This window comes from Hipposideros armiger, unplaced genomic scaffold (assembly GCF_001890085.2).
Source record: "Hipposideros armiger isolate ML-2016 unplaced genomic scaffold, ASM189008v1 scaffold_279, whole genome shotgun sequence".
Taxonomy (NCBI): Eukaryota; Metazoa; Chordata; class Mammalia; order Chiroptera; family Hipposideridae; genus Hipposideros; species Hipposideros armiger.
This window is the reverse complement of record NW_017731629.1, coordinates 622,426-647,237: the sequence shown is the minus strand read 5'-3', so window position 1 is coordinate 647,237 and position 24,812 is coordinate 622,426. Positions and strand designations below refer to the sequence as shown.

The 24,812-nt window shown below is 45.3% G+C and overlaps 1 protein-coding gene across 3 annotated transcripts; it reads right to left on the bottom strand.

Moving 5' to 3' along the window:
- Positions 1-33: 33 nt before the first annotated feature.
- Positions 34-22,711, bottom strand: FAXDC2 (fatty acid hydroxylase domain containing 2). 3 transcript variants are annotated; one of them, XM_019657731.1, is made up of 9 exons: positions 22,544-22,711; positions 12,242-12,289; positions 10,135-10,295; positions 9,914-10,017; positions 6,636-6,757; positions 3,499-3,704; positions 2,917-3,022; positions 2,363-2,529; positions 34-1,640 (listed from the first exon to the last, which is right to left on the bottom strand). In XM_019657731.1, the coding sequence occupies exons 2-9, from the start codon at positions 12,287-12,289 to the stop codon at positions 1,484-1,486; spliced, it is 1,071 nt and encodes a 356-aa protein (XP_019513276.1). In that variant the 5' UTR covers positions 22,544-22,711; the 3' UTR covers positions 34-1,483. The 3 variants fall into 3 exon arrangements, with proteins under 3 accessions (XP_019513276.1, XP_019513277.1, XP_019513275.1); XM_019657732.1 differs by having other exon boundaries at positions 10,135-10,226; XM_019657730.1 differs by having other exon boundaries at positions 22,583-22,711.
- Positions 22,712-24,812: the final 2,101 nt, after the last annotated feature.

Sequence of the window (24,812 nt, the reverse complement as noted above, 5' to 3'; positions counted from 1 at the left end):
ATGTAGTGGAAAGAAAGAAAACCAAGTGTCCAATGGAGCTAAAAGGAGACCATTTTATTTTCCATGCTGCTTCATTTCACATGCACATTTCTGCTGGGAATTGGAGACCTTGGCCTTTTGAGCCTCATGTGTTTACCAGCCTCAGGACCATTCTGTTGGATGCAGAAGAGGATGGGATGGGGGCCCTCTGCCAGGGCCCAACCCCCCTGCCTGCTAGAAGAGGTCTCTCACCTCTTGTACCCCTAGGTCTCCTGCAGTAACTTCAAAATCTAAAGACCTGAAAGGGGGGAAAAAATGTTTCCATTCTTCCTCTTTCTCCAAGCTCCTCGTTTCCTACCCTTAAGTCTACTGCAGATGGGCTATTATCCAAGTGTGTTTGTAGGGACAGGTTGTGGGTGCAAGCCAGCAGCTGTCATAACTTAGAGCATCGATGTACTGGAATTTGCACTTCAAGCTAAGGGCACAGGCCGTCCTAGGGCGGGGCCTGGTCCACCAACGCCAGAGGTGGGACTTTGGAAGGCCAGGGAGGACGCTGCCTGGTAAGCGTCCAGTCGGCCTACTGGGCAGGTCCTCTGGGGTCCTAGGGCTGATAGGAAGAGATACTTTTTGATGGTTCTGCCTGGAGACTCGGCCATATCAGATGTTAAAGTATTATATTAAAACTCCAGTGGATCTTGAACATGACATAGGAAAACAAAGTGTAGGAATAGGCCCAAGTATATACAAGAATATATAGTAACTGATAAGGGAGGCTTTCAAATTGTCCTCAGGAGCCACAGGGTTCCTAGCAGTGTCAGTGGCTGCTGAGGGAAGGCCAGGGTAGGACTGCTTCAATCCTCGCAGCTCTGGTTTTCCTATAGATAAGGTTCCTGGTAAGGTTTCGTTTGAAAAGGCATCATTGCTAAAATCATGCCGAATAAATGGTGAAACAGTGGGTTCATTTGGGGGGAAATGAGGATTTGGCCTTTCGTTCAGCCAAGTTTTCCTTGCCTTCTCAAAGGAAGAAGAGGGTGCTAGCCTCTGGTCCTGCTTCAGAGAGGCTAGTTGGGGGCCTCAGTTGAGTGTCGCCAAAGGTCAGCAGCTCTGACCCCTCTATGTAAAAGGGCTCCCAGCTGAGCCGGCCCACAGCGCTTGGCCTTTGGTCCCCATGTGTGGCTGAAGTCTGCACTACTTTGGTATTTCGGTTGTAATCCAGGGAATAGCCTCTGTAATTGGTATTTTTCAGAGGGGTGATGTTTGTTTGCAGTGGGTCATAGTTAAAATGAAGCTTTTATCACTGTGTGTGTGTGGGGGGGCGCACTGGGGACTTGGTCCCCATGACTATTACCCCGAATTTCCTGGAAGCCGATCTCCCCCCCGCCCTCAGTGCTGTCATTAGCGTGTGTGGCTTAAGGAGCAGGTCATTAAGTGCGATCAGAAAGCCTTAGGCTACCTTAGCAGTCCACTGCTGAGGGGACAGCCAAGATGGCACTCAGGCCCTCTCTCACTCCATCTTCTTCGGGGGGTCGGGGATGCTCTCGGAGAGCGGGGTGAAGCCTAACAGGAGGACGTGTCTCTCATAGGCCTTGGTCTGCTTAAACACAGTGTCAGTCCCGTGGAGGTGGTCCAGCACCCCCAGCACCCCGTAGCACTGGTTGAACCTGGAGGAAAGAGGAGGGTGCTGAAGGCCCACGTGCTGATCTCAGCCTCTCACGTGCGTCTAGGCCCTCCTACCCGTACCTGCCCCCACCATGCTGACCACATGCATCAGAATAACCCAGGGGGTTGTTGGCGTTCCTGGGGCCACTCGACTGAAAATCTGCCACCTTCCTTTGAAAAGCTCTCTGTGTGACTGCAGTGCACGCAGGTCAGAACCTGTGGCAGAGCTCGGCTTGTTCAGGCAGGTTCAGGGACCACCTGCAGCAGGATGCCCTGGAACACTTCCTAAAATGCAGATTCCCAGGCCCTGCCTCCCCTCTCCCCAGACACTTTGATTTGGCATGTTGGGAGTGGAACCCACGAGCCTGCTTTTGAGAAGTACATCCCGGGTGGACTGTGGTGCAGTTTCACAGACCCCATTTGAAAAAGCCTGGAGGGCTTTCCGAGTGTGCACAGCTCCCCGCGAACTGCACGCAGGATTTTTATGTACATATACATTGGACCTAAATAAAGGTTAAAAGCCCGGTTGCCAGACGGCCCAGTGTCAGAAAGGAAAAGGGTGAGGCAGTCCGCGTTCCAGCACGGTGGTTCTTTTCCCCACCTCCAGACCTCTCCCTCCACTAACACCCACATTTAAGCTGAGTCACCAGCATCTGCTAGCAGAAGCCCCAGGAGTGAAGGTGGACGTTACTGCCCCGGGACCCACAACGGGGAGGTGCCTTACTTGAGATGGTGGTAGTCGTGGAACTCAGGCGAAGGCAGGAAGGGCAGGTGGTAGCCGCAGTGGGAGATGGTGGTGACGATGAGGGCCAAGGAGAACCACATGGTGATGGAGGACAAGTGGGAACTCATGAGCATGGGACCCACTATCACCGGCAGCATGTTGGAGACCTGCACGGGGAGGGCTGTTAGAGGGGGGTCTCGGGGAGGCGCACAGGACCCAGGTGGGTGCTCCCTTTGCCCCGAGGTGGTGCCGGGAAGACTTCCTTGACTCGGATCAGGAGAAGCTGGAAGACTTTCAGGACCTTGATTTGCTGGAATCGTTCACCTTTGTGACTTGGGACACATTAATGGTTTGAGCCTCAACTTTCTCATTAGTAACATGAGGATTAAAACGGCAGTTGGGAAGATTAAACGAGATAACATCAGACATCTAGCATAGCGTGGCATATGCTGAGTCAACAGTCAGTGGTAGCTGATGGGAAGAAGGAAGGGGACGGTAGGGAAGGTGGTTAGCCCCGTGCCCTTTGCCTCTGGGGAGAGCGGAGCTCTACTCACCACGTGCTCGATGGGGTGGGCGTAGAGAGAGATCACGCCAATGGGAGCTGTCCACTCGTGGTGTTTCTTATGGATCTTCTTATAGAATGCTGGGTGGTGAAGGAGCCTGGGAGAATAGTTAATAGTTAAAATCTGCCAATCTCCCTTTCTCCCCTCACCAGACTGCGAGAAACCAAAGGTAAGGAACCAGGGGTTACATCTACGGAGCGAAGGTGAAAACACACTGGATTGGCACTCAGACCTGCCTTCAAGTTCTAAGCCCACCTCTTAGGCTGCATGATGTGGGGGTGGGTTGCTTTGCCTCTCTCCACCTCAGCTGTATTAGCTGTAAAATGGGGATGATAGATATCCAGAAAGGACTCACTAAGGAAGTGAACGGGAAAAGCCCTGCCGCACACATGAATAGAAGAGGTGCTTTCTTTCCTGGATATTCCTCGGTTGTCTCAAGTTGGCAGCTGGGGGACAGTGGTCTCCCTGGGAGGCTTTTGAGCATAGTTGGTGGTGGTGGCTTCAGTTTCCTTGTTCGTAAATGAGCCATACAGGTGTGAAGGGCCAGCTGTGCTCAGGCAGGAGCCCACTCACCGGTGCGAGTAGTAGAACATGATCTCCTCAATCAGTGTGAAGATGGCTAGCTCCAGGAGGAACCAGTGGAAAGTGGGCAGCTCTCGGCGGCAGGGGTCTCCCCACAACTTGAGGACGAAGTAGAAGATGACCACGATGGGGAGAGAGATTGTGAACTGGTTGAAGAGCACTGTGCGGATAGACTGGTGTAGTTTTACAGGGTCCACCTGCCCGAGGGAAGGAGGGAGACGGACGAGAGGTGAGAAGGAGGTCTTGCCCTTCTAAACACGAGGCTCCACTGTGACCTGCTCACAGGAAGTCCTCATTCAGGGGCAGATGCTAGGAGCGATGTCTGGCCGTAGCCGGCAGTCCCTGACTGCTGCCCAGCCCTGGAAACGCCCCTCCCGCAGCCTTCAGTCTCTGCCTGAGCCTGCCTGGTCGTTCCTGGTTCTGCCACTATCCTCACTGTCCCCATTTCTCTGGCCAAGCCCAACATATTCCTGATAGGCACCTTGGAGAGCCTCCAGGGTGCTTGGAAAAGGCTGTCTGCTCTCAGCTTGATACCCTTATTTGGCCTTTTAGCCCCTCCTCATCCAGAGAAACTTGACCACGGTCAGAGGCAGCCTCCTCGGACTAGGCCCAGAGCACAGAAGTAAGTGAGCCAGGTAGCTGCCTATCTGCCCTCCTAACATCTTGTGACCTGGTCTGGTTTTCACAGTGAGGCTGTCAGGCTGCCTGAGCCTTCTCTCCAGGGTCACTGTGAAGAGCTGGCCCCAGATGCCCACATCCCACTGAATATCCATGCTACAGCTAGTATTTCCCCAAGAGTCAGTAACCCCCTGACCCTTCCTTTCATCAGAGCACTGGGGGTCCCGGGAATAGCCCCATGAGGTTTAGGATTGATCAGAAGAGATTCCTCCCTGAGTTCTCTGCAGGCTGGAGGGGTTTCTGCTCCAAGGTGAGCCTGGGTTCATGGTCGTCCTCAGATTTCAAGCCTATCTCTTCCTCCAGCATTTCCAGGTACCGCCTGTATTGACTGATTTCAGAGATGATGGTTTTCTGATTATTTTAGGAAATGCAGGCTGAATGATTTAGGGTGAATTTATGATGCCTGGAACTTACTTTCAAATGTTTATGCAAAACAATTATAGAGACATAGATATATTTTTGTATACTGATGAAGCAAATGTAAAATGTTTAAAATTAGTGAATCTAGGTGATGTGTAAATGAGTGACCGTTAGATTACTTTTTTAACTTCTGTATATATGTTTACTACGTTTTATAATTACAAAATGTTGGAAAGAGAGTGGACAGAGAAATTGGAAACTGTATAGACAACTCTTTCAAAGGGCTTTGCTGAAAAGAGGAGCAAAAATGTGAGTGGTAGTGAGCATGGGAGATGGAGGGAAGGGTTTTTGTTTGTTTTGGCTTTAAACCAAAAAAATTATGGCATGTTGGTAATCCAGCGGAATAATCTGGGAGAGGGAGAAAAGAAAAAAAAAAGATACAAGAAAGAGAAGTGAGGATTGCTGGAGCACTTCCCTAGAGTAAACAAGAGGTAACGAGGTGTAGTGCACAGATAGTGGAGGGATGGCTGTAATGGCAGCAAGGAGAGTTCACCTGTTGAATCAGGTGGGAAGGCAGAGCATGTGTGTGCAGCTGCTGCCCAGAGGCTGATGGGGTGGAAGTCTGGAAGCTGTCTTCTGCTTCTTCCAATGTAGCGAAGAGGAAGCAAGGCCATCTTGCCGGAGGAGGTTAGGGGAGGACGTGTTGGGGATTCGAGCAGAGAGGAGGTGTGACCTGACTCTCCAGGAGAGGGAGAGTAAACAGACCAGGCACAGATATTATGGTTGCTTGCGGCGTTCAGGTCCCAACTGAGGATCTGTTTCTGATATCTTAGGTTAGGGGTCCTAGGTTAGTACTTCCTATAATTGGCCAAAGACTAAATGGCCTCCAGGGATTCCTTCTTACTTGTATGGCCACATGAGGATGCACACAGTATAGGAGCACTGGACTTGGAGTCAGGCGAGACGAGCCCTGGCTCTGTTTCCTAGTAACAGTCTGACCTTGAGCAAGTCACTGATCCTTTCCGAACCTCAGCTTCTGCAGAACGCAACACCTTCCCTGTGTGGCTCTCCAGTCGTAGACTGTGAAGTGTTGCCGAGAGCTGATGTGGCCTCGTGGTTAAGAGCATGAGCCCTGGCATCGGAAAGCTGGAGTGTGAATCATGGTTCTGCTTATGTCACATCCAGGGCAACAGCTCTGGTTCAAGAAAGCCTGGGTCAAGGGGCACTATTTTTCACTCATCCTGCTTTCTGGAGTGCTGGGCTGGGCAGAATGCCCTGAGAACTGAAGGTGATTCACCCAGGCACCTGGGCAGGTCATTGAAAGATGTTCTTCTCTGGGAAAGAAGCCAGGATGTGGTTGGGTAGAGCTGGGGAAGAACTTGGGCTAAAGAATCAACTTCTTCCTTGTTGGGTAAGAAAAGTCTCCTGGAGGTTGTCAGAGCACCATCAGGTAAGGCAGGCTCAGGAAGCTGTGGGGCTCCCTTCGGGGGGTGTGTAAGCACATGTGCTGGCCTCGCCGCTCCTGGGCCAGGAAAGAGTTCCTCACAACCAGTGTCCAGGCCTTGTTTACCAGGGATAAAGTCAGCACTATTGGTTCAACTGGGTAACTGGGAAGGGGGACCTGCTTAAAAAACCACCACCACTCACACACTAAACTATCCAACTAATATAATGGGTCAGCCATGGCTTCCACTGCTATCTCCCTCCCTCGTGACAGCTGTTATCCATGGTTTCAGCATCCGGCCACTGCTGTCCCTGCTCCTGTGGCTGAGGGTGGAGCTGCCTGACATCTTCGGGACTCAGCCCACTGCCAGGCTGAGCTGGTCATTTCTGTTCCTAAAATGCTAACCGAAGTGCTGGGGGGCAGCCCAGGCAGTGACAGTGTGGGGCTTGGTATCAGAAGACCAGAACAGGAGTCGTGGCTGGCCGGCTCTGAGATTTGGGCCAAATTACTTCCCCTCTCTCACTTTATAAAGCCGGAGAGCCTTGTACACCATAATGTGACTCACCTGGACCAGTGATAAGAGTTTTGAGAGTGGCTTCAGCGCCTGCTTTCTGAGCTTTGACCAGGAGGAGCTATAGCAACTTACCGGTTCATTCTTGCCAACCTGAATTCGGTAGCGGGAGATGAAGCTGGGTTTTCCAGTTGTGTCAACCACCAGTAGCAGCCCATTGAAGCCCCAGAAGCACAAACTGGGCACCTGGGTGGCACCTAAGGTCGGGAAGCAGAAGGCAACAATTAGGGTGAGACTTCAGGTTCTCGCAGCACAGGGATTCACTGGACACACATCGATGGTGACTGAGGCGGCATTGGGGAGACAGTCCCTTGCCAGGGAGATCCAGTGCTTGGGGCCAGGGGATCTACTGTTAGTCTTAGATGACAAACTCGCTGGGGGAACTTGGACAGTCACTTAAGGAGTGTCTCTACTTATTTTCTTAGTTGTAAAACGGGGACAACAATCTTCTAGGTGGTTGGAGACCCCCCCAAAAAAGTATATGCTCTATAATATAAATGAATTTAGGTTGACACTTGGGAGTCTGTGCCCACTGTATCCTTTATGAATTTCCAAGGAAGGGAGAAGCAAACAAAGTGCTTTGTATGGTATGGTTCACAATGAGCACTGGACTACAAGTCAGTCGGGGAACCTACTGCGTATTATCCTACTAACTGAGCAGCGTGACGTCAGGTGTCCAGGCAGCATTCCCCAAAGTGGAAAACTCTCTCTCAAGGGGTTTCTTGGTTAAACAGCCTTCATACCCTACTGTTTTGGACAGCCGTGGTCTGGACTAGTGTGTTAACAGCTCTGAGAAGTCCTGCAGTGAAGACACTGTTTGACTTTGTTAAACTCAATCTTTCCCAGGCTTTTTTTTTTTTTACCCCAGGACACTTTTCTCAGAAACACCTAAGAATAGGATGGCATGTATCTCTGCCTGCCCAGGACTATTTCGATTGACATCTGTCATTCCAGCATAATTATTAACATCTCACTTACTCTCACAAATGTCACTATTTGGATGATATATATATGGTCACTCCACTGATTAACATCCCCACAGCACTGGTGTTCTGCAAGATATATTAGCAAATGCTGATCAAGACTTAAAATTTAGACGGCTTTGGGCTGGTTGAGCGGCGCGTTGGTTAGGCGTTGACTTGGGACGCCAGCTCTGAGCAGCAGGGCCCCAGGTTCGGATCCCACATGAGGGCCGGTGACGCTGCGCCCTCTACAGCTAAGATGGTGAACAACAGCTCGACCTGGAGCTGGGCTGCCATGAGTCGCCTGCAACGGCGTAGGCTGCAGTGGGACTGGTTGGCAGCTGGCAGGCATTTTCGTGAGCTGCCATGAGCCACCCTGAGCAGGTGTCCAATGGCTGGCAAGCGACTGCCTCACCTGGGAAGAGTGCAATGATAATACCAACATGGGCCAGTGAAGCAACGTCCTCCACAACTAGACTGAAGAACAAAAGAACAGCAACTTGTCTGTTTCTCTTCCCCGATTTCCCAACACTGGTCCCCTCTCCCAATTCCACCCCCCCCAAAAAAAAATTTAAATGGCTTTTTGCTTCACATCCCACTTTTCCATGAAACCACTCCAAGTATCGCTGATGTCCTACTGTGAACAAACAAGCACTTTGTCTGTCCACTCCAACTGGCAGTTAATCAAGTAACATCACAATATTACCTAACTCTTGTACTATTAACTTTCTTTGTTCATGTTTTCCCTCTTCCTCTAAATTCAATATCCAAGGGACAAGGACATTTGACTTAACTCTGTGTCTTTCTATCCCTCCTCTATCAACCACAGTGCCTTGTGGCAGTTGGTACCTGAAAAATACTTGGCCAGCATTGTGGGGCAATTTGGCAGTCTCTGAAGTGAAAAAAAGAGAGAGACAGAGACACAGACACAGACCAACAAAGACAGGGAAAAAAGGACACAAATATATTTACACACATAAACGTGCACCACAGCATTTTTTAAATCACAGAACATTTAAGCAACCTAAATGTCTGTTAGTAGCAAATGAACTAAATAGACGAGTGTATTTGCATACACTGGAATGGATTGGACAGCTTAAAATGTTAAATAAATCTATATTAATTGACATGGAAAGATGTCCACAGACTATTTAATGAAAAAAAACGTTTTAAAAAAATGTGGTGTCTTGTAAGTTCAACCATACATCCAATGTTAGACCTGTACTAATATTATTAACAGTGCTTATTTCTTGGTTGTGAGAGAATGGGTGCTTTTTCACCTTCTTTATGCTTATTTGAATTTTCTGGTTTTTAACGATGAGCATGCATTTACTTTTATTTTCAGACATAACACATTTTTAAAAAATTGTTAGGCTGCTGGTTGCCTACTTGGAAATCCAAGGGCTCCTTAAGGAATGCAGAATGAAAACCACATGAGATGGCCTTGAACTGTCTTCCAGCTCTAACACTTAAAATTGCAAATATTTTCTCTTTCTGATATTTGCTTATCACCTTGGTGATGGGTAGCCTTCCCATCACTGTAATAGAAGTATATAAAACGTTTTCCTGCCACTTTCCCCATATACATTTGCAATTGGCATTATTCTTTGCAATGACTGCTTAAGATTCCATGGAACCTATTTATATTTAATGTTCAGCCCACTTTCAGAGTTGTCCTTCTAGCTGAAAACAATCGTCAGGGACATTTTATTTGTACTTTTGCTTTGTGACAACTGACCCTTTTTTATATCCCCTTCTAGATGGTGACGTGGTTTTTCGATGGGATAAACCAATGCTTTATCTAAACATCTCTATCCTCAGCACAAGTTTGGCACAGAGTAACATTAAAACATATTATTGCAGTGAATGATTGAGGACATTCACTATTGTAGATAATGCTATTATAAATCTTTTGAAATGGCTTTTGCTTCCACTATGTTTTCTTAGGCTTGTTTCAAGCCATTCACACTGTCAGTAAATATTGAGTGACCACTTGCTGTCCAGCCAAAGCTAGATGGCACCAAGTACAAGGACATGGCCTTACATGACATACAACAGCTCTCTGCGCTTGTGGACGTGACATCTAGAAGCAGGATTGTTGCTCAAAACATGCCTTCATTTTCACACAAACTATTTCTTGTTTTCATTTCTCTGTTTTCATGGGGAGGGGGATCTCCATTTCTCAGCTGCTTTTGTTGGATATCCTTAGATACCCGTGCTAGATTACCCACAGGCTTAGCAGTTTGGGGGTAACCACTGTCTTAAACTTTAAGTCCTTATTCTTTGTAGTAATGAGTTGAGTAGTCCCACGGGAGAGAACAAAACAATAGAAAAAACTTAAACTAGAATCGCGTACGCAAACCCTACGCGCTGGTGGTCTGGGAAGCTCACCTAGCACGAAGAGGAGCCACTCCCTTCCTTCAAATGTAGACAGCAGCCTCTCCCACTGAGCTTGCCAGAAGTAGCCAGAAGCGCCCCAAAATCTCTGAAGGTGCCTTGGAAGAAAAACCAATCAGGTTTCTGGGTGGAGACTGATGGGCGGACAGCTCTGCCCCCAGACCACCGCCACACTGTCCCCAGGTTCTGAATTAAAGCTGGCCAAGCGGACTCACCATGTGACTGAATTCCAGAAGGCCACAAGCAAGAGAAGGCCAGAGCCCAGGATGAAGGCCGTCTTCCTCATGGAGCCCCAGATGTGTCCCTCCTGGGGTGGATAAGCAAGTGTCAGGCCCCCGCTAGCCTCCTGCCTCCACACGCAGCTCACTGCTGAGGCCTGACAGGAGTGATAAGCGATCAGGACCTCAACCACGCCAGCACTGCACATCAGCTGACCTTTTCCCAACTCTGTGGGAGGCGTGCCCTTATCAACAGCTCTCAAGCTATACATGGGTGTGTTTATGAAAATGAGAGCTCAAGGTTGGGAGAGGGAAAGGAACCAACCTGACTCCAGAGACACAGGGCAGGTAATTCTGTCACTAAGAGGAAGGCAGGCGAGCCCTCCAACAGCTGTCCTGTTGTTGAACTGAGATGCCCATTATGTATACATTGGAATCACCTGGGAGCTTTTTAAAAGTCCAGGAGTCCAGGCCCCTCCCCAGCCCAAATACATAGAGTCTCTGGGGTCAAGCCTGGGCCTCCAGGTTTTTAAAAGCCCCCTAGCTAATTGCAATGGGCAGGCAAGGCTGAGACAGCCATCACAGAGGACCTGCAGAATCTCCTAATGAGGACAGAGGGACTTCATCGTACTCACGACCAGGCCTATTTTTCCATCCCTATCACCCTCTTGCCCTTGAAGACAAGAGTGAATGAGCTCATGTTCTGACTTTTAATAATTCCTCAGCTTTCCAGCAAGATCAGCCAGCCAAGCTTGCCAGCTGCACACAAGGATGAGCAGTTCTAAGGGCAAAGAACTGACCACTGGCAGTCACTGGGAGGTTCTATGTTCTCCTCCAAGAGCCTAAAGCAGAGATCATTGTAAGTGTGATGCTCAAACAAGCTCCCAGACTTGGAGAAGGAAAACACTGGCTGTCAGGTGAGTCACCCCTTTTCATTGTGCCATAGACAGGAACTACAAATGTCCCTCACACCTTGTTGCTAAGCCCGAGGGAGCTATCCTGCTCAGACTCTTCCCTGGGAGAGAATGGGAAGTGGTGGTCCCTATACCTCTGTGCCTGGGCCGACATGCACTTAATGAACTGGGCCACATACAAGGAGTCGGGGTGTTGTTGAGAGGGGGAGCTACGTTTTCATCCAGGCTTTTGAGATCTGAAGGAGCAGATTGTTTGGACTGACCCATTCAGGGCAACCTGAATCTGCACTGAATCATTTCTTCTTGGCCTACCCCATTCTGCTTTTGATCAAAAGACCAAAAAGAAGGAGGTCATTTTTTATGGCCATTGAAAAGTTTTTAAAAGGCTGGTGTTCATCGGGGTCTTGAGACCTAGAAGTGAGCTTCTCTTTTTCAATCTCTCTCCCCTCCCCACTTCCTTCCTTTCCTCCCTCCCTCTCCCTCAGAGCTGGATCCACAGGCTCATGGGAACTTGTTCCCTTACACAGTCCATTCAAAAGTCACCACCCCAAGCTTGTCAGGCAGGTTACCCTGGGCTTTTGAAAGTATTCCTTTTCTGGGATTCAGAGGGCCCTTTTCATGAACTTTTCCAGACTCACTAGGAAGTTTTCATTTGAGTTTAATCAAATCAAACTAAGTCAAATTAAAATCCTCAATTTCACATACAGGATTAGATCTTTTTTCAGGGATTGTGGTGTTTTCTCTCCCTTCAGCACCCCAAGTGGAGGGACTACAAACAGGACCAAGAGCTCTGTGAAATACAGGAGCTTGCAGTGCAGAAGGTGGCTGAGATCAAGAGCTGGTTCCCAGCTCCCAGGGGGCTTCTCTTGTCCCCGGGGCAGGTCTAGAAAGGGGTGGCTCCAAAGGCCCAATGCATGGGGAATTCTAAGGGCCAAGAGACAGTGGTAGGACAGCTATTGGGTTTTGCCACTTCCCTCATGCAGAGCTGCTCTCTCATGCGGGAAAAGGGGCTTTGGTTATAAGGCAGCTTGGTCAAGTGGTCTCAGCTCAGCTACTGAAATGAGCAAATCGCCAATGTGTCCGCGTCCCCTAAACCCTGGGGGAGATGTCAGATACGCAGCAAGCGCAGATGTGGAAAGCGTCACTGGCTAAATTCTCACCAGTGTGGTGGATGGGATGCCGCCATTTACCTGCTTCGGCTTCTCATCATGTAGCTTATTTCCAGCTTCTCCCTTCATCTAGGAAAAAAAAAAGCACCGTTGAGTCTGGTTGTCATTTTCACACAGGACCAAGAGAATGGGGATGGAGCAAGTCAAGGGGAATGGCTACCAGTGATTTTTAATCCTGGCTACTCATTAAAACCACCTGAGGAGTTTAAAAACAACAAACCTCTGATGGGCCCCATCTCCAGAGACTGAATTGCACTGGGCATCACTGCTGTGAATCGGGGTTGGCAATGGGACTTTGCCTGGAATTGGCTTTCTCAGGTATGGTCTGTGACAAAGCTTTCTTTTGAATAGTTTCACTCTGCCTCCATAAGACCTGTCTCATTCAGAAGAAATCTGTCTCCTGGACCCCCACTGTCCCCAAGTGCCCATGGCCTGTGGCCCCAAGAAACCAGGGCTCTGCCCCTGAGTTGCTTAGACAGTTTCCTTAATGTCTGTGAAGTCAGGTTACCACACATGGGCTGGGGTTTTCATGCTGACTGAAATCAAAGCATTTTGTAGACTGTTCAGTGTGATTCAAACGATAGGTATGTTTATATACAGAAATCATTAAGACAGTGAGCCTCAAAATCTGATACCTTTCTCAAGGCCATCTCTCAGTCATGTCTATCACTTACCAGTTTTGTGACCTAGGACGTTTTCAGTCTCTCTTTTATCACATTTCTTGGTATTCTTTTTAAGTGTTTGTGTAACAAAGTGTTTCCCCATATTTGAAATAATGCATGACTTTTCTGGGAAGGTGACAGCCTGGGACAGTGGCTGGCTTGGTGGGAGGGCACTTGAGTTGCTGGATAGTTGACCTTGTTGAGTATCCCACGTGTTTTATTACAAAGCTTTAATAATTAAAAAGCCCATGAATAGGCAGACATATATAACAGACTAGAAAGTCCAGAAATACACCTAAAAATATATATGGCGATTTAGTATATGATAAAAAGAAATCAATATAAATGGACTTTCAACAGAAGAGATGTTGAACCTCCCCCATAAAGAGAAATATGAATTAAAACCATAATAAGATATTATTTCTCACCTATCAGCATGGCAACAATCCAAAATTTTGACCACATGCTCTGCTGGAGAGACTTGAAATTTGTATTTGTTCTTATTCTTTCTTTTTAAAAATAATCTTTATTGATATGTAATTCACATGCCATACAACTTACCCATTTAAAAGTATACATTTACATGGCTTTGAGGATATTTACAGAGTTGCTCATTCATCGCCACAATTGATTTTAGAATATTTTCATCACCCATGAGAGAAACCCTGCACCCCTTCAGCTATCATTTCCAACCCCTCTGTCTTCCCACCCCCTTCTCTAGCCCTAGGCAACCATTAACCCACTTTCCGTTTCTATGGACTTGCTTCTTCCGGACATTTCATATAAATGGAATCCTACAATATGTGGTCCTTTGTGACTGGTTTCTTTCATTTAGCCAAAAAGTTGTCAAGGTTCATGCATGTTGTAGCGTGTATCAGTACTTCATTCCTTTTTATTACCAAATAACATTCTATTTTATGGGTAGATCATATTTTGTTCACCCGTTCATCTGTTGATGGACATTTGGGTTGTTGTCACTTTGTGGTTATTATGAATAATGCTTATGAGCATTCATGCACAAGTTTTCGTGTAGACTTTTTTTTTTAACTTCTCCAGTATATATGCCTTGGAGGGAAATTTCTGGGTCATATGGTAACTATATTTAACCTTTTGAGGAACTGCCAAACTGTTTCCAAGTGGTTGCACCATCTTGCATTCTCAACAGCAATATATAAGGGTTCCGATTTCTCTGCATACTCATCATCAACACATATTATTGTCCCTACTGAATGGTGTCAGAGCCTGGCTGAAGAGGAGCATAACAGGTCATTTGATCCTGCTATGTGACCACAATGAAGGAACCTAGACAAAGGAAGCCAGGTGAACCCCCAGCATTTATAGATGGCAAAGCCAGGGTCAGGGCCCAGCTCTGACCCTATCTCTAAGGACGTTTTATTCTTTTCTGTATGATTGTACTTGACTTTATTATTCTAAGTGCATGTTTACCAGCTATGACCTTATGAAATACTGCTTCCCTTGACCCACACTTCTTATGGGTTACTTAGGCCGAGAGAAGGAAGAGAGAATGGTGACCTACAAAGTGCCTTTAACAGTCTGAGGAGTTAGGACAGCAGAAGGAGGTGATAAGCAAGACCTTGCCATCTCCACTGAATTACATGACAGAGGGAGGGATGCAGTCAGCTTAGAGAAAAAGCCTGTCAGGGAGAAGTCCTGGGACATCTGATACCAGTCAGGGAGAGAGGCACCAGAAAAGCACAGAATGTCTGGTGCAGTGTTTCCCAATCCTTACCTGGAGGAGGGAATGGATTTCAGCCACTCTATAGCCACCACCTACCCCACAGCCCCCAGCCCCACCTGGGCCTGCTTTGCCATCGGTGCTTCCTCCTCCAGCTCCCTCTATTACCTGGCTGGAGCAGGGGTACCTGCTGTGGCTCGTAGGTGTGGAGCTCTGCCTCACTGTGGGTTCTCAGGAAAACCAATGAAAGAGAAGTAATAGAGTGAGGCTGCAGGCACTCACTCCTTGTTCTGACACAGTATGGCAACCAGGTTCCTCTGTGTACTTGGTTGTTAGGGGGTGCTGCATAGTCATATTCTGGACCACCTGAGGCTTCCAGGATAGCTCAGCAAGCGTTTCAGGATGGGAAGTCTCAGTCCAAATGGATGGCAAACCCCCTGCCCTGCATCTAGGACAACCGGTGTTTACTTAATAATCTGGGTTTATAGGGTTTCAAAGAATTCTTCTTTAAATAATGATTTTCTCCACCTTCCTTGTCTGGAGCAATTCCAGTGGCCTGATCCTGAGTTAGGCCCATGGTGTCAAGGTGGATAAGGCCCCAGTCAGAAAAGCCACCCTTCACATAGTGATGGGATCCTTGGACGAGGCAGGGTCATTTTCAGTTCTGAAGTTTGCCTGCTGCCTGGAGTGCCCAAAAACACAGATCATTAAGCATGAGGAAGACAGTGGTGCCAAGTACATTTTGGGCTAAGCCTGTCGAGTGTCTTAACAACAAGGAAGCAAATATTAAAGGAAACACTGCAAGCTGGGAAAGACTTCGAGCTCTAAATGTCCGCAAACCATTTGTAGACAGGTAGAGCCTTCATATCACCATGGATTTCTCTCCTCAGTGCTTGTTAGGAAGTGTGAAAGGCTCTGTTGACCCTGTTGAGATAACCGTCCTGTTTGGGAAAGAAGCTGAGGGGATTGTTTGTTTGTTTGTTTGTTTGTTTGTTTGTTTGTTAAGCTTCCAGGACTCTTTTTGCTATGTCACGCCACAGGAACTTCCCGTACAAGTCAAAGTCTCATCTTAGCCTTTCTCAGTGGCTTATCATCACCACTATCTTTGCTACCAGCTCACTAAGCAAAATGAACATTGGCCTTTGATCTTTAGAAACTCATCCATTCCTTCCAGAAACGTTTATAAAGAATTTACTATGTGCAAGGAACCCTGGAGATAACAAAGATGAATGAGAAACTATGTCTAGATACATATACCCATCATTTCAAAATCCATATCGAAAGTACTTGTCTTGAGATCTGGGCCACAGCTAAGAAAATACTTAGGGCAGGAGATCTGGCCGGCTCAAGAACTCTTTAAAGGAGGACGGTGCCCAGGCTTTTCCTGTGCTCTTGGATTCCTGGTGTCTAACTTCAAAACTGAACCTTTCCCTCCCAGATTGCGTTTTAGCTTACCCAAGGAATGCTGGGTTTTAGTTACAATATCTAAAAAAACAAAAACATTGAGATAGATGTAGAATCTGCCACGTGACTATCAAAACTGACCTCAAAGATATTCCTTACTCCATTATTTAATTCCCCCAAAGAAGCAGTGCACGTTTTATGAGAATACAGATGATAAATTCCTATGAATAAATTAGTGCACAGAAGTTTTCCTCTTTGGAAGACGTTATGGTGTGCTTTCTTGTGAAATGCAAAAAAGAAATAGGCAATCCATTTTGCACCCCCCCCCCAACCACCACCACTGTTTTTGCTTTGGCTGCCAGTAAGTTCAGAGTTAAATTTAAAGCTCAACTGCACTTCCTGAGTTTTTTTCTATTATATAATCCTGTATATAAAAGATGAGGTATGTAAAAGGATGTTCATTGTGAAATTGTTTTTAATAGCCAAAGATTGGAAATAACCTAAATTCCATTAAGGAACGATTGGTTAGATATATTATAGTACATCCAGTAATGAAACATTCTGCAGCCCTGAAAGAAATAAGGCAGTTTTGTGTGTGCTCTCCAGAGGTACCAAGTGAAAAAAAGCAATGTGTGGAACATGCACAACTGTGCATGTGTGTATGTGTGTGCTGTTTATGTATGCATAAAATAATACATAGAATCCTAGACTATCGCTGGAAGAATATCTATGAAACTGGTTAGAATGGTGGCTTCTGGTGACGTGAACTGGGTAGCTGATGGACAGGGCAGAGGAAGACTATCTTTCTACCATGTGCCTTTTGTCCCTTTTTAATTTTGTCCCATGAGTATATTTTACCTATTCAGGAAATTTCAGAAACATTAAAAAATTTTTAAATATAATTCAATGCCCATTCATAGGAAACATTCTGTTGAAGCGTCATGGAGTTATTATTAGCTCTCTTTTTACTCTAAATGGAATTAATTTCAATTCCTGAAGGGCTTTGAGAAGTCTTTGTCTCCCCTGAAATCGTATGCCAATTTCTCCACGTTCATTGTTCAGGGTAGAAAGAGCCATGGCTTTCATTAGATTGTTAAAGGTAATGATGATGATTAGGAGCCAGTACCCTGTTTTCCCTTCTTCTTCTCCTCCTCTCCCCTCCCCTTTCTTCAGTGCTAGCAATTTTACATGGTCCGAAAGCAAAGCAGTAAAGCACCTTGGTTCTTTTCTCTATGAATCGCAACCCCTCCCAACCCATCAAAACAGTATGAAAGGTAGTTATTGAGTGCCAGATGGCTTCTAATCCATTTTTATATATTTGCAGCTGTTCTATTGTATTATATATATCTTTTTATTGGAAGCTAACTCAAACTCTTGTGAGATGGAGGCTGGGGATAAAGTATAAATAAACAGAGCCAGATATTAAAATGAAGAACAAAATGTAAGAGAGACTAGGGTGATGCCAGTACAGTAAGACCTTGACCCTGGGAGGAGGCAGGGCCGGGTGCTGATGTTCACTGTGTCCATGGTATGGAAACTGAGTGTATAAATTCGACCTTGGAACCCTCAGCTCCATGTAAACCTTCTGGTCAAAGGGAAAGTGACTGTTTATCTTCTGATGGTGAAAAGGCACCTTTGTCTGCAGGAGTCCCAGCATTTATCTGTTGACATCTGATTTCATTAGAAGCAACCAAGTATTTTCTAACATGCCATTCGTTCTTTGGCTAAGCCAATACACCCATATGCTTCTCCCAAGATACTTATCTAGGTAGCTGACTCTTCTAAGAGACACAACTGTGTCATTCTGCACTGGATCCTGATGCTGAATATTTTATGCCAAAGCAGCTATTTTCTGTGCCTCTCTACCTGCCTGCAGCCATGTTTTCAGTTTTAATGAACAGTCAGTCAGAAAGGTCCTAGGGGAAAATAGTGGGCAGATGGGTCTTCACCCCAGAAGTTCCTGAACATTGTTTGCCAATGGTAGTGCTCAAGTTAGAAATTTGGGCAAAGAAAATCAACAATTGAGTGGAGTAAGTCCAGACAGAGAAAACAAAATGACACATGATTTCACTTGTATGTGGAATCTAAAGAACAAAGTAAATGAACACACAAAACAGAAACAAATTCATAGATACAGACGACATTTAGATGGCTGGCAGATGAGGGGGGATTGGGGAGATGGCTGAAAAGGGGGAAGGGATTAAGAAGTACAAATTGGTTGTTACAAACTAGTCATGGGGATGTAGGATACAGCATAAGGAATATAGTCAATAGTATTGTAATAACTTTGTATGGTGTCAGATGGGTACCAGATTTATTGGGGTGATCACTTCGTAAGTTATATAGATGTCTAATCACTATGCTGTATACCTGAAACTAATATAATATTGTATTCAACCTTAATAGGAAAAAAAACTTAAAAAATAATAATTGTTAAATATTTAATATGTGAAGATACTATAACCACTACATTTTTGTTGTGCTTCCGCTCTCCGACTTTTTCTCTACCTTTTGGAGTCTTTAAGAACTGGAAGTTGTCTTAAGCTCATCTATTCTCATGCCCCCATTTTCCATCTGAAGAAATGGGAGCCTGGAGATATTCAGGATTCAACTTCAAATGACACAGCTGTTGACTGGAAGAACTTGAATTCAGTGCTCATTATACCAACTGAGTCTGCAGAAAGTAAAGAATGTACTAATGGTGATGAATGCAGGATAGGCATCAGGGTTGTAAAGGGACACGAAGGAATAAGATCAGCCTCTATTCACCATCAATAATGGATTAGATGTGTGTGTGTGTGTGTGTGTGTGTGTAATACCAAAGGAAAAATAGGACATGTTTCTCTATAATATTAATCATCCCTTTAAGAAACATTTGTTGTGTGCCAGACATAGGCACAGGGGATACGAAGACGAATACAAGCTTCTTGCCCTATTTAATAAAGTAATGCTATGTAACTTTGATTTTCCAAACGAGAAAGTATATAGGAGGAGAGTATATGAAATAGCATGTTTGATGGGAATGCATTCAGGGAAGAGAAAGAAATGAAATGCACTAAAAGTAAATATTCTAATACTTTATAACAATGAACTGATTCCCCCTTAAAGGCAATTTGATATATATTGTGAGATTATCCAAATTAGATAGTTTTTAGTGTGGTTCTTTCGAAAGCAGAAGATTCTGACTATACAAGTTTTTTTATTGCAGAGTCCCCAAATCTAGGTAAGTGACACAGCGAGGCTACAACTGATGTTCATGACTTCGAGGATCTGAATTCAGGACAGGGGAATAGGGTGAGGGTGGGGGAGTAGAGAGAGTTTAATTTTAAATGTTATTTGTCTGGTGCCTGATCCTTTCAGATTCTGGGTTCCTAGATGGTCTGCATGGTTGATGAATGTTCCCATTTTATATGTATAAGGCATATCATCGTTATGTGAATGTGCAGGGTTTCTTTGTAAACATCTTGTGAAATTATTAGAATTATTTACTTTTAGAGGGAAAAAAAAACACAAAGACCTCATGGATCATGTGGTCTACTCTTTCTATGTAAGAGCTAAGGAGATAGGTCTAGAGAGCAAAACTGACTGGTTCCGAACTCCACACAGTTTCTGGCAAAATCCAGGTTTCCTAACACTTTGCCTGGTGCTACATGTGTGTTTGGAATAGCACGAATTCTATGTCATAAATGGGAAACAATACAGGGAGAGGGCTGCTGACCTGAGGACTGGAATTCCTACTACTTCAGGATGTTTGTATTCTTAGAAAAAGCTGAGCAGCCTGCCTCCAAGGCTGAGACTGACCTGAGATGCTATCACACAGCTTAACGCCCCTGGTATAAGTGAGGCTTTTACAGGAAAGGATATTCATTCAAGAAGATGAAATGCATGAAGGGAAAGGTTAAACTCTTGAGACCAAAATGACTCCCTTTGGACAGTTTTAGCCTGCTCCCATGACTGTTTCGCTGCCGGATACTTGAACCCTTAAGAGCCTGTTGCCTCACTTGACTGCATGCCTAGGAGGCAGAGAGCCTGCCTGTCTTGTTTACTATATTCACAGCACCAAACACAAGCCTGGCGTGGAGCAGATACTCAGGAAGTATTTGTTGAATAAATGAAAGAAGGGGAAATGAATAAAAAAAACATTGTGTTTTGCCCCCAGAACGGGCCCAACATTTGCTGTTGAACATTTTAGCACCTTTCCCTGTACTAATGATTTTCCTTTCTAAGGTTAGAAGCTGATGCTCAGGGCATTTCTGTTATACTAGATGGAATTGAATCTTTATATTCCTAGCGGAGAAATTTAGTTGGAATTGCACATGAAACTGAAGCAGCCACAAGTCTGCATCTTGCCTTGCTTGCCGTAAGCCCCAAAGGGCCTGCGTAAACAACTCTCAAAACCCCTGGCCTGCTGTTCACTCCCATCTGTACTCACTGACTAAATATTCCTCTCACCCAGTAACCTTTGTTAGGACGAAATAACAGAACTGACTTGTTCTGAACTCCACACAGTTTCTGGCAAACTCTGAGCTTCCTAACACTTCACCTGGTGCTACATGTGTTTTTGGAATAGCATAAGTAGGTAGTATCTTCCATAGGTACCACCAGGCTACTAGCAGTTCTAAAACCAGAGCTGCTGTTGATGAATCCCAATATGTTGCATCAAAATAGCTTTGACGTGGTTGTCCAGCTCCTACGCCATACACCCATCTTGGGCCATTACCAGGTTAAGACTTTGGTAATTGGCCCCATCCCCACCATGTGACTCCGGCAGGTTAGAGAGGAGAAGCAGTTTAACCACAATTGTTTCCCGCCAGTCTCTTCCAGTTAGATTTCCCTCTTTCCAGTTCTGACTTGGGAGTTTCTCCTTCACATGATTTTGAAGCCAAAACCAGTCCCTAGGACAGAATTATCTGTCAGCTGCTAGAAAAACAAGACTGCAGAGGAAGTAGATGGGAGGTGGTACAGACACAGGCAGAGGATGCAGACATTAGTGAGAGACATGCAAGGGACCCTGTGCACTGAGGAAACATCCCAGTGGCCCCAGGCAAAAGAATGAAACTAGATGACTGTCTTAAACCATAATAAAAAATTAACTCAAAGTGGATGAAAGACTTGAATGTAAGACCCGAAACTATAAAATACATGGAAGAAAACAGATACTAAGCTTTTGGACATTGGTCTTAGCAATGTTTTTGTGGATTCAACTCCAAAGGCAAGGGAAACTAAAGCAAAAATAAATAAATGGGACTACATCAAACTAAAAAGCTTCTGCACAGCAAAGTAAACCATCAACAAAACAAAAAGACAACCTACTGAATGGGAGAAGATATTTGCAAATCATATATCTGATAAGGGGTTAATATCCAAAATATATAAAGAACTCATACATCTCAACAACAAAAAACAAACAACCCAATCAAAAAATGGGAGGGATCTGAATAGGCATTTCCCCAAAGAAGACATACAGATGGCCAATAGACACATGAAAAGATGTTCAATGTCACTACTTATTAGGGAAATGCAAATCAAAACCATAATGAGATACCATCTCACACCTGTTAGAATGGCTGTCATCAAAAAGACAAGAAACCAGTGCTGGAGAGGATGAGGGGAAAAGAGAACCCTTGTGTACTGTTGGTGGGATTGCAAATTGGTGTAGCCACTGTGGAAAACAGTAGGAGACTCCTCAAACTACCATAAGGTCCAGCTATTTCACTTCTGAGTCTTTATCTGAAGAATATGAAACACTAGTTTGTAAAGATATATATATATATGCATACCTATGTTCATTGCAGCATTATTTACAATAGTCAAGATATGGAAATAACATGTGTCCACTGACAAATGAATGGATAAAGATGTCACACACACACACACACACACACACACACACACACACACACACTCTCTCTCTCTCTCTCTCTCTCTCTCTCTCTCTCTCTCTGGAATACTACTCAGCCATAAAAAGTGATATCCTGCCATTGGCAACAGCATGGATGGAACTTAAGGATATTAGACTAAGTCAAGTAAGCCTGGTGGAAAAAGACTGATACCGTATGATTTCATTCACATGTGGGACATAAAAACAAAAACAAATGAGCAAATAACAACAAAATAAACACAAAGCAAACTTACAGAGGCAGACAACAGATCAGTGGTGACCAGAGCAGAAGGGGGGAGTGGGGGTGGAGGGAGGGCGAAACAGGTAAAGGGGGTCAATTGTATGGCGATGGATAAAAACTGGACTTCTGGTGGTGAGCACGATGTAATATATACAGATGTCAAATTATAATGTTGCACAGCTGAAACTTATATAATGTTATAAACCAATCTTACCTCAATTAAAAAATTTTTAATTATTAGGAAGGAAGGGAGGGAGGAAGAGAGAAGAGAAGGAAGGGAGGAGGAAAGGGAGGGAGAGAGGGAGGGAGGAAGAAAACATCCTGGGACATTGTTCACATGCAGATCTCACCTGTACTATAAGTGGAAAGGACAAGGAAGTGGCAAAGGTGAGAAGAATGTACTTTCCCTTTCTTTAAGTGAACTTGGACTTGTCCTGACCTTGGCAAACAGCTCCCCTCCAGAGCAGCTCCCGCTCACCTCTGCAGTGGGCTGTTTCCCAGCTCCAAGGTCCCGGCCACAGTTCAAGCCTGCTTTCTCTTCCCAGTCTGCACCTACCTTGGCAGCCGCTGTGGCAGTGCTGACGCCTAACCCTGTGGTTACTTGGGTGGGTGGGGAGGCTGGCCTTGGTGATCATGTTACAGAGCAGCCCACTGGCTCAAGCCAGGCACGTGATGAGAGAAAAAGTATGGGTCTGTGTGGACTGCAGACAAAAACACCCTTCTTGCCAAAGGACATCTCATTTACAGCTGAGAGGAAATAGGCAGTTTAAGCAGAAGCTTGAAATAGCACATGCGGCCAAACTCTGGGCTTTTTTCTTCTTGTAAGAAAACTTCCTTCGTCTTCCTCAACTTAAGAAAATGTCGCTGTTCCTGTAGGAGGCGGTTTTAATAAGAGATGTGGGTATCAGATAATGTGGAAGGCAGGAAGGAGGCAGGCAGTCCAAGAGGGTAAAAAGTTTACACAGACAAGAGGACCTGGTTTTCTCTTTATTGCTCGGTTGCTGCAGAGCAGGGCAAGGGAAGATAGGTGCATCAACCAAACTAGTGAGTCTAATGCAGGGAAGGGACATCTGCAGAGGTTAACTTTATATGTCGATTGAAGCAGGTGAAATGAGGATACAGGATCCATGACATGAACTGGTGAGCGCCTTTGAAAAAAAACTGAGTTTTTATTTTTGAATTTCTAAAAGTTATTTTGAATAGACAACATGTGCGTCTGATATAAAATACAAGAGGGTGAAAACAGTATACAGTAAAAGTAAGGTTTCTTTCACTGTTCCCCAGTGAGCTTGTTTAAATACAAACACATATGTCTCCCCCTCTTCTTTAGAAGCAGCACACCATATGTGCTTATTTTGCTCCTTGCTTTTGTCACTTAACACTCAAAAGTGGAGACTGTTCCATATAGTACCTTTAAGTGATACCACTTCCTTTTTAATGGTTGCTTGCCACCCCATCATATGGATGTGTCATACCTTATTTGGCCAACAAAGGACCATGTCTTAATTATTTTTCCCTGCCTATTTCTTGCACAATGCAAGTGCTCAGTAAACGTTTAATGCTTGCTCACAAGTGAATTACATTTTTGTACAACTTGTTCATGTTTTTCCTCATCTCTAGGTACCACTTTTTTTTTTTCCGGTATTCCTGGTATTTGTATAATGTATATATTTCCTGGTGGACCAAGTCTCTCTGTGTGCTGATCAAACCTTGCTACCTAGCTTCCAAGACCCGCCTTAGTCAAGCTGCTCTCACATCACATTATTCTTCACTACTTCCTTCTTTTTAATGCTCTAAGCATCACCTGCCATGCCTGTGCCCCCCTATTTTCTGTTATCTCTACCTCCATCTCATTGCTTATAATGATGCTCCCACCCAGAATTTCCTTCCTGGTCCTGTCCACTATTCTGCCACTGTTTTTTTTGGGTTTTTTTCCTGAATTTTTTTTTAGCTTATGTGGTCAACACTCCCTAAAGGACCAGGTAAGTTTTTCTATAATGATTTCAAATAGAAGTTTTATGGATCTCCATGGCACTAATAACTCTGGCACATAGCAAGTCCTCAGTAGAGCCGAGATATATGAGAATCTCTCACCAGTCCTCCTGGGCTTTCTCTCCATCCTATCTTTGAGGAATTGTGCAACTTTCTTGCTATTTCAAAGTTGTGTAAGACAGCCCCCTCCTTCCTGGCTGATCTCCTTTAAAGAAAGTACTCTTGAGTGGTCCTGAGATCCTGGAAGAAGGCAGGTCACGGTTCAGCCTGAGAGCTGCCACCCACCCTCTTTGCCATCTTGGCCTCTGTGAGTCTCAGCTTCCTTGTTTGTACGATGAGTGAGATGGATTGGTGGATCTCCGAGGCCCCTCCCAGTTTTAATGTCTGATAATCTGGAGTTGAGATTTATAACTGTGTTTAACTTTGTCTGGAATACAACCCTTACCCCACACCCCAAACGAACATGTCTGGTTAGAGACTTCCGAGATATTCTGAAGCCTTTGGGTCTCATTGCTCCTAGAACATTAGAGAATGTTACTGAAGTTCAGAAGAAGATGCTCAATACTGGTCATAAAAAAAAAAAAAATCAGAGGTTTTGCGATCTGGCTGTAACACCAGGGTGCTGGGTTTGTCATATGTAACGCTGGGGAGAGGGAGAGGGAGAGAACGCAAAAGAAAGAGCAGTTTAGAACTGACTAGAGAGTCCCAAAGGACAA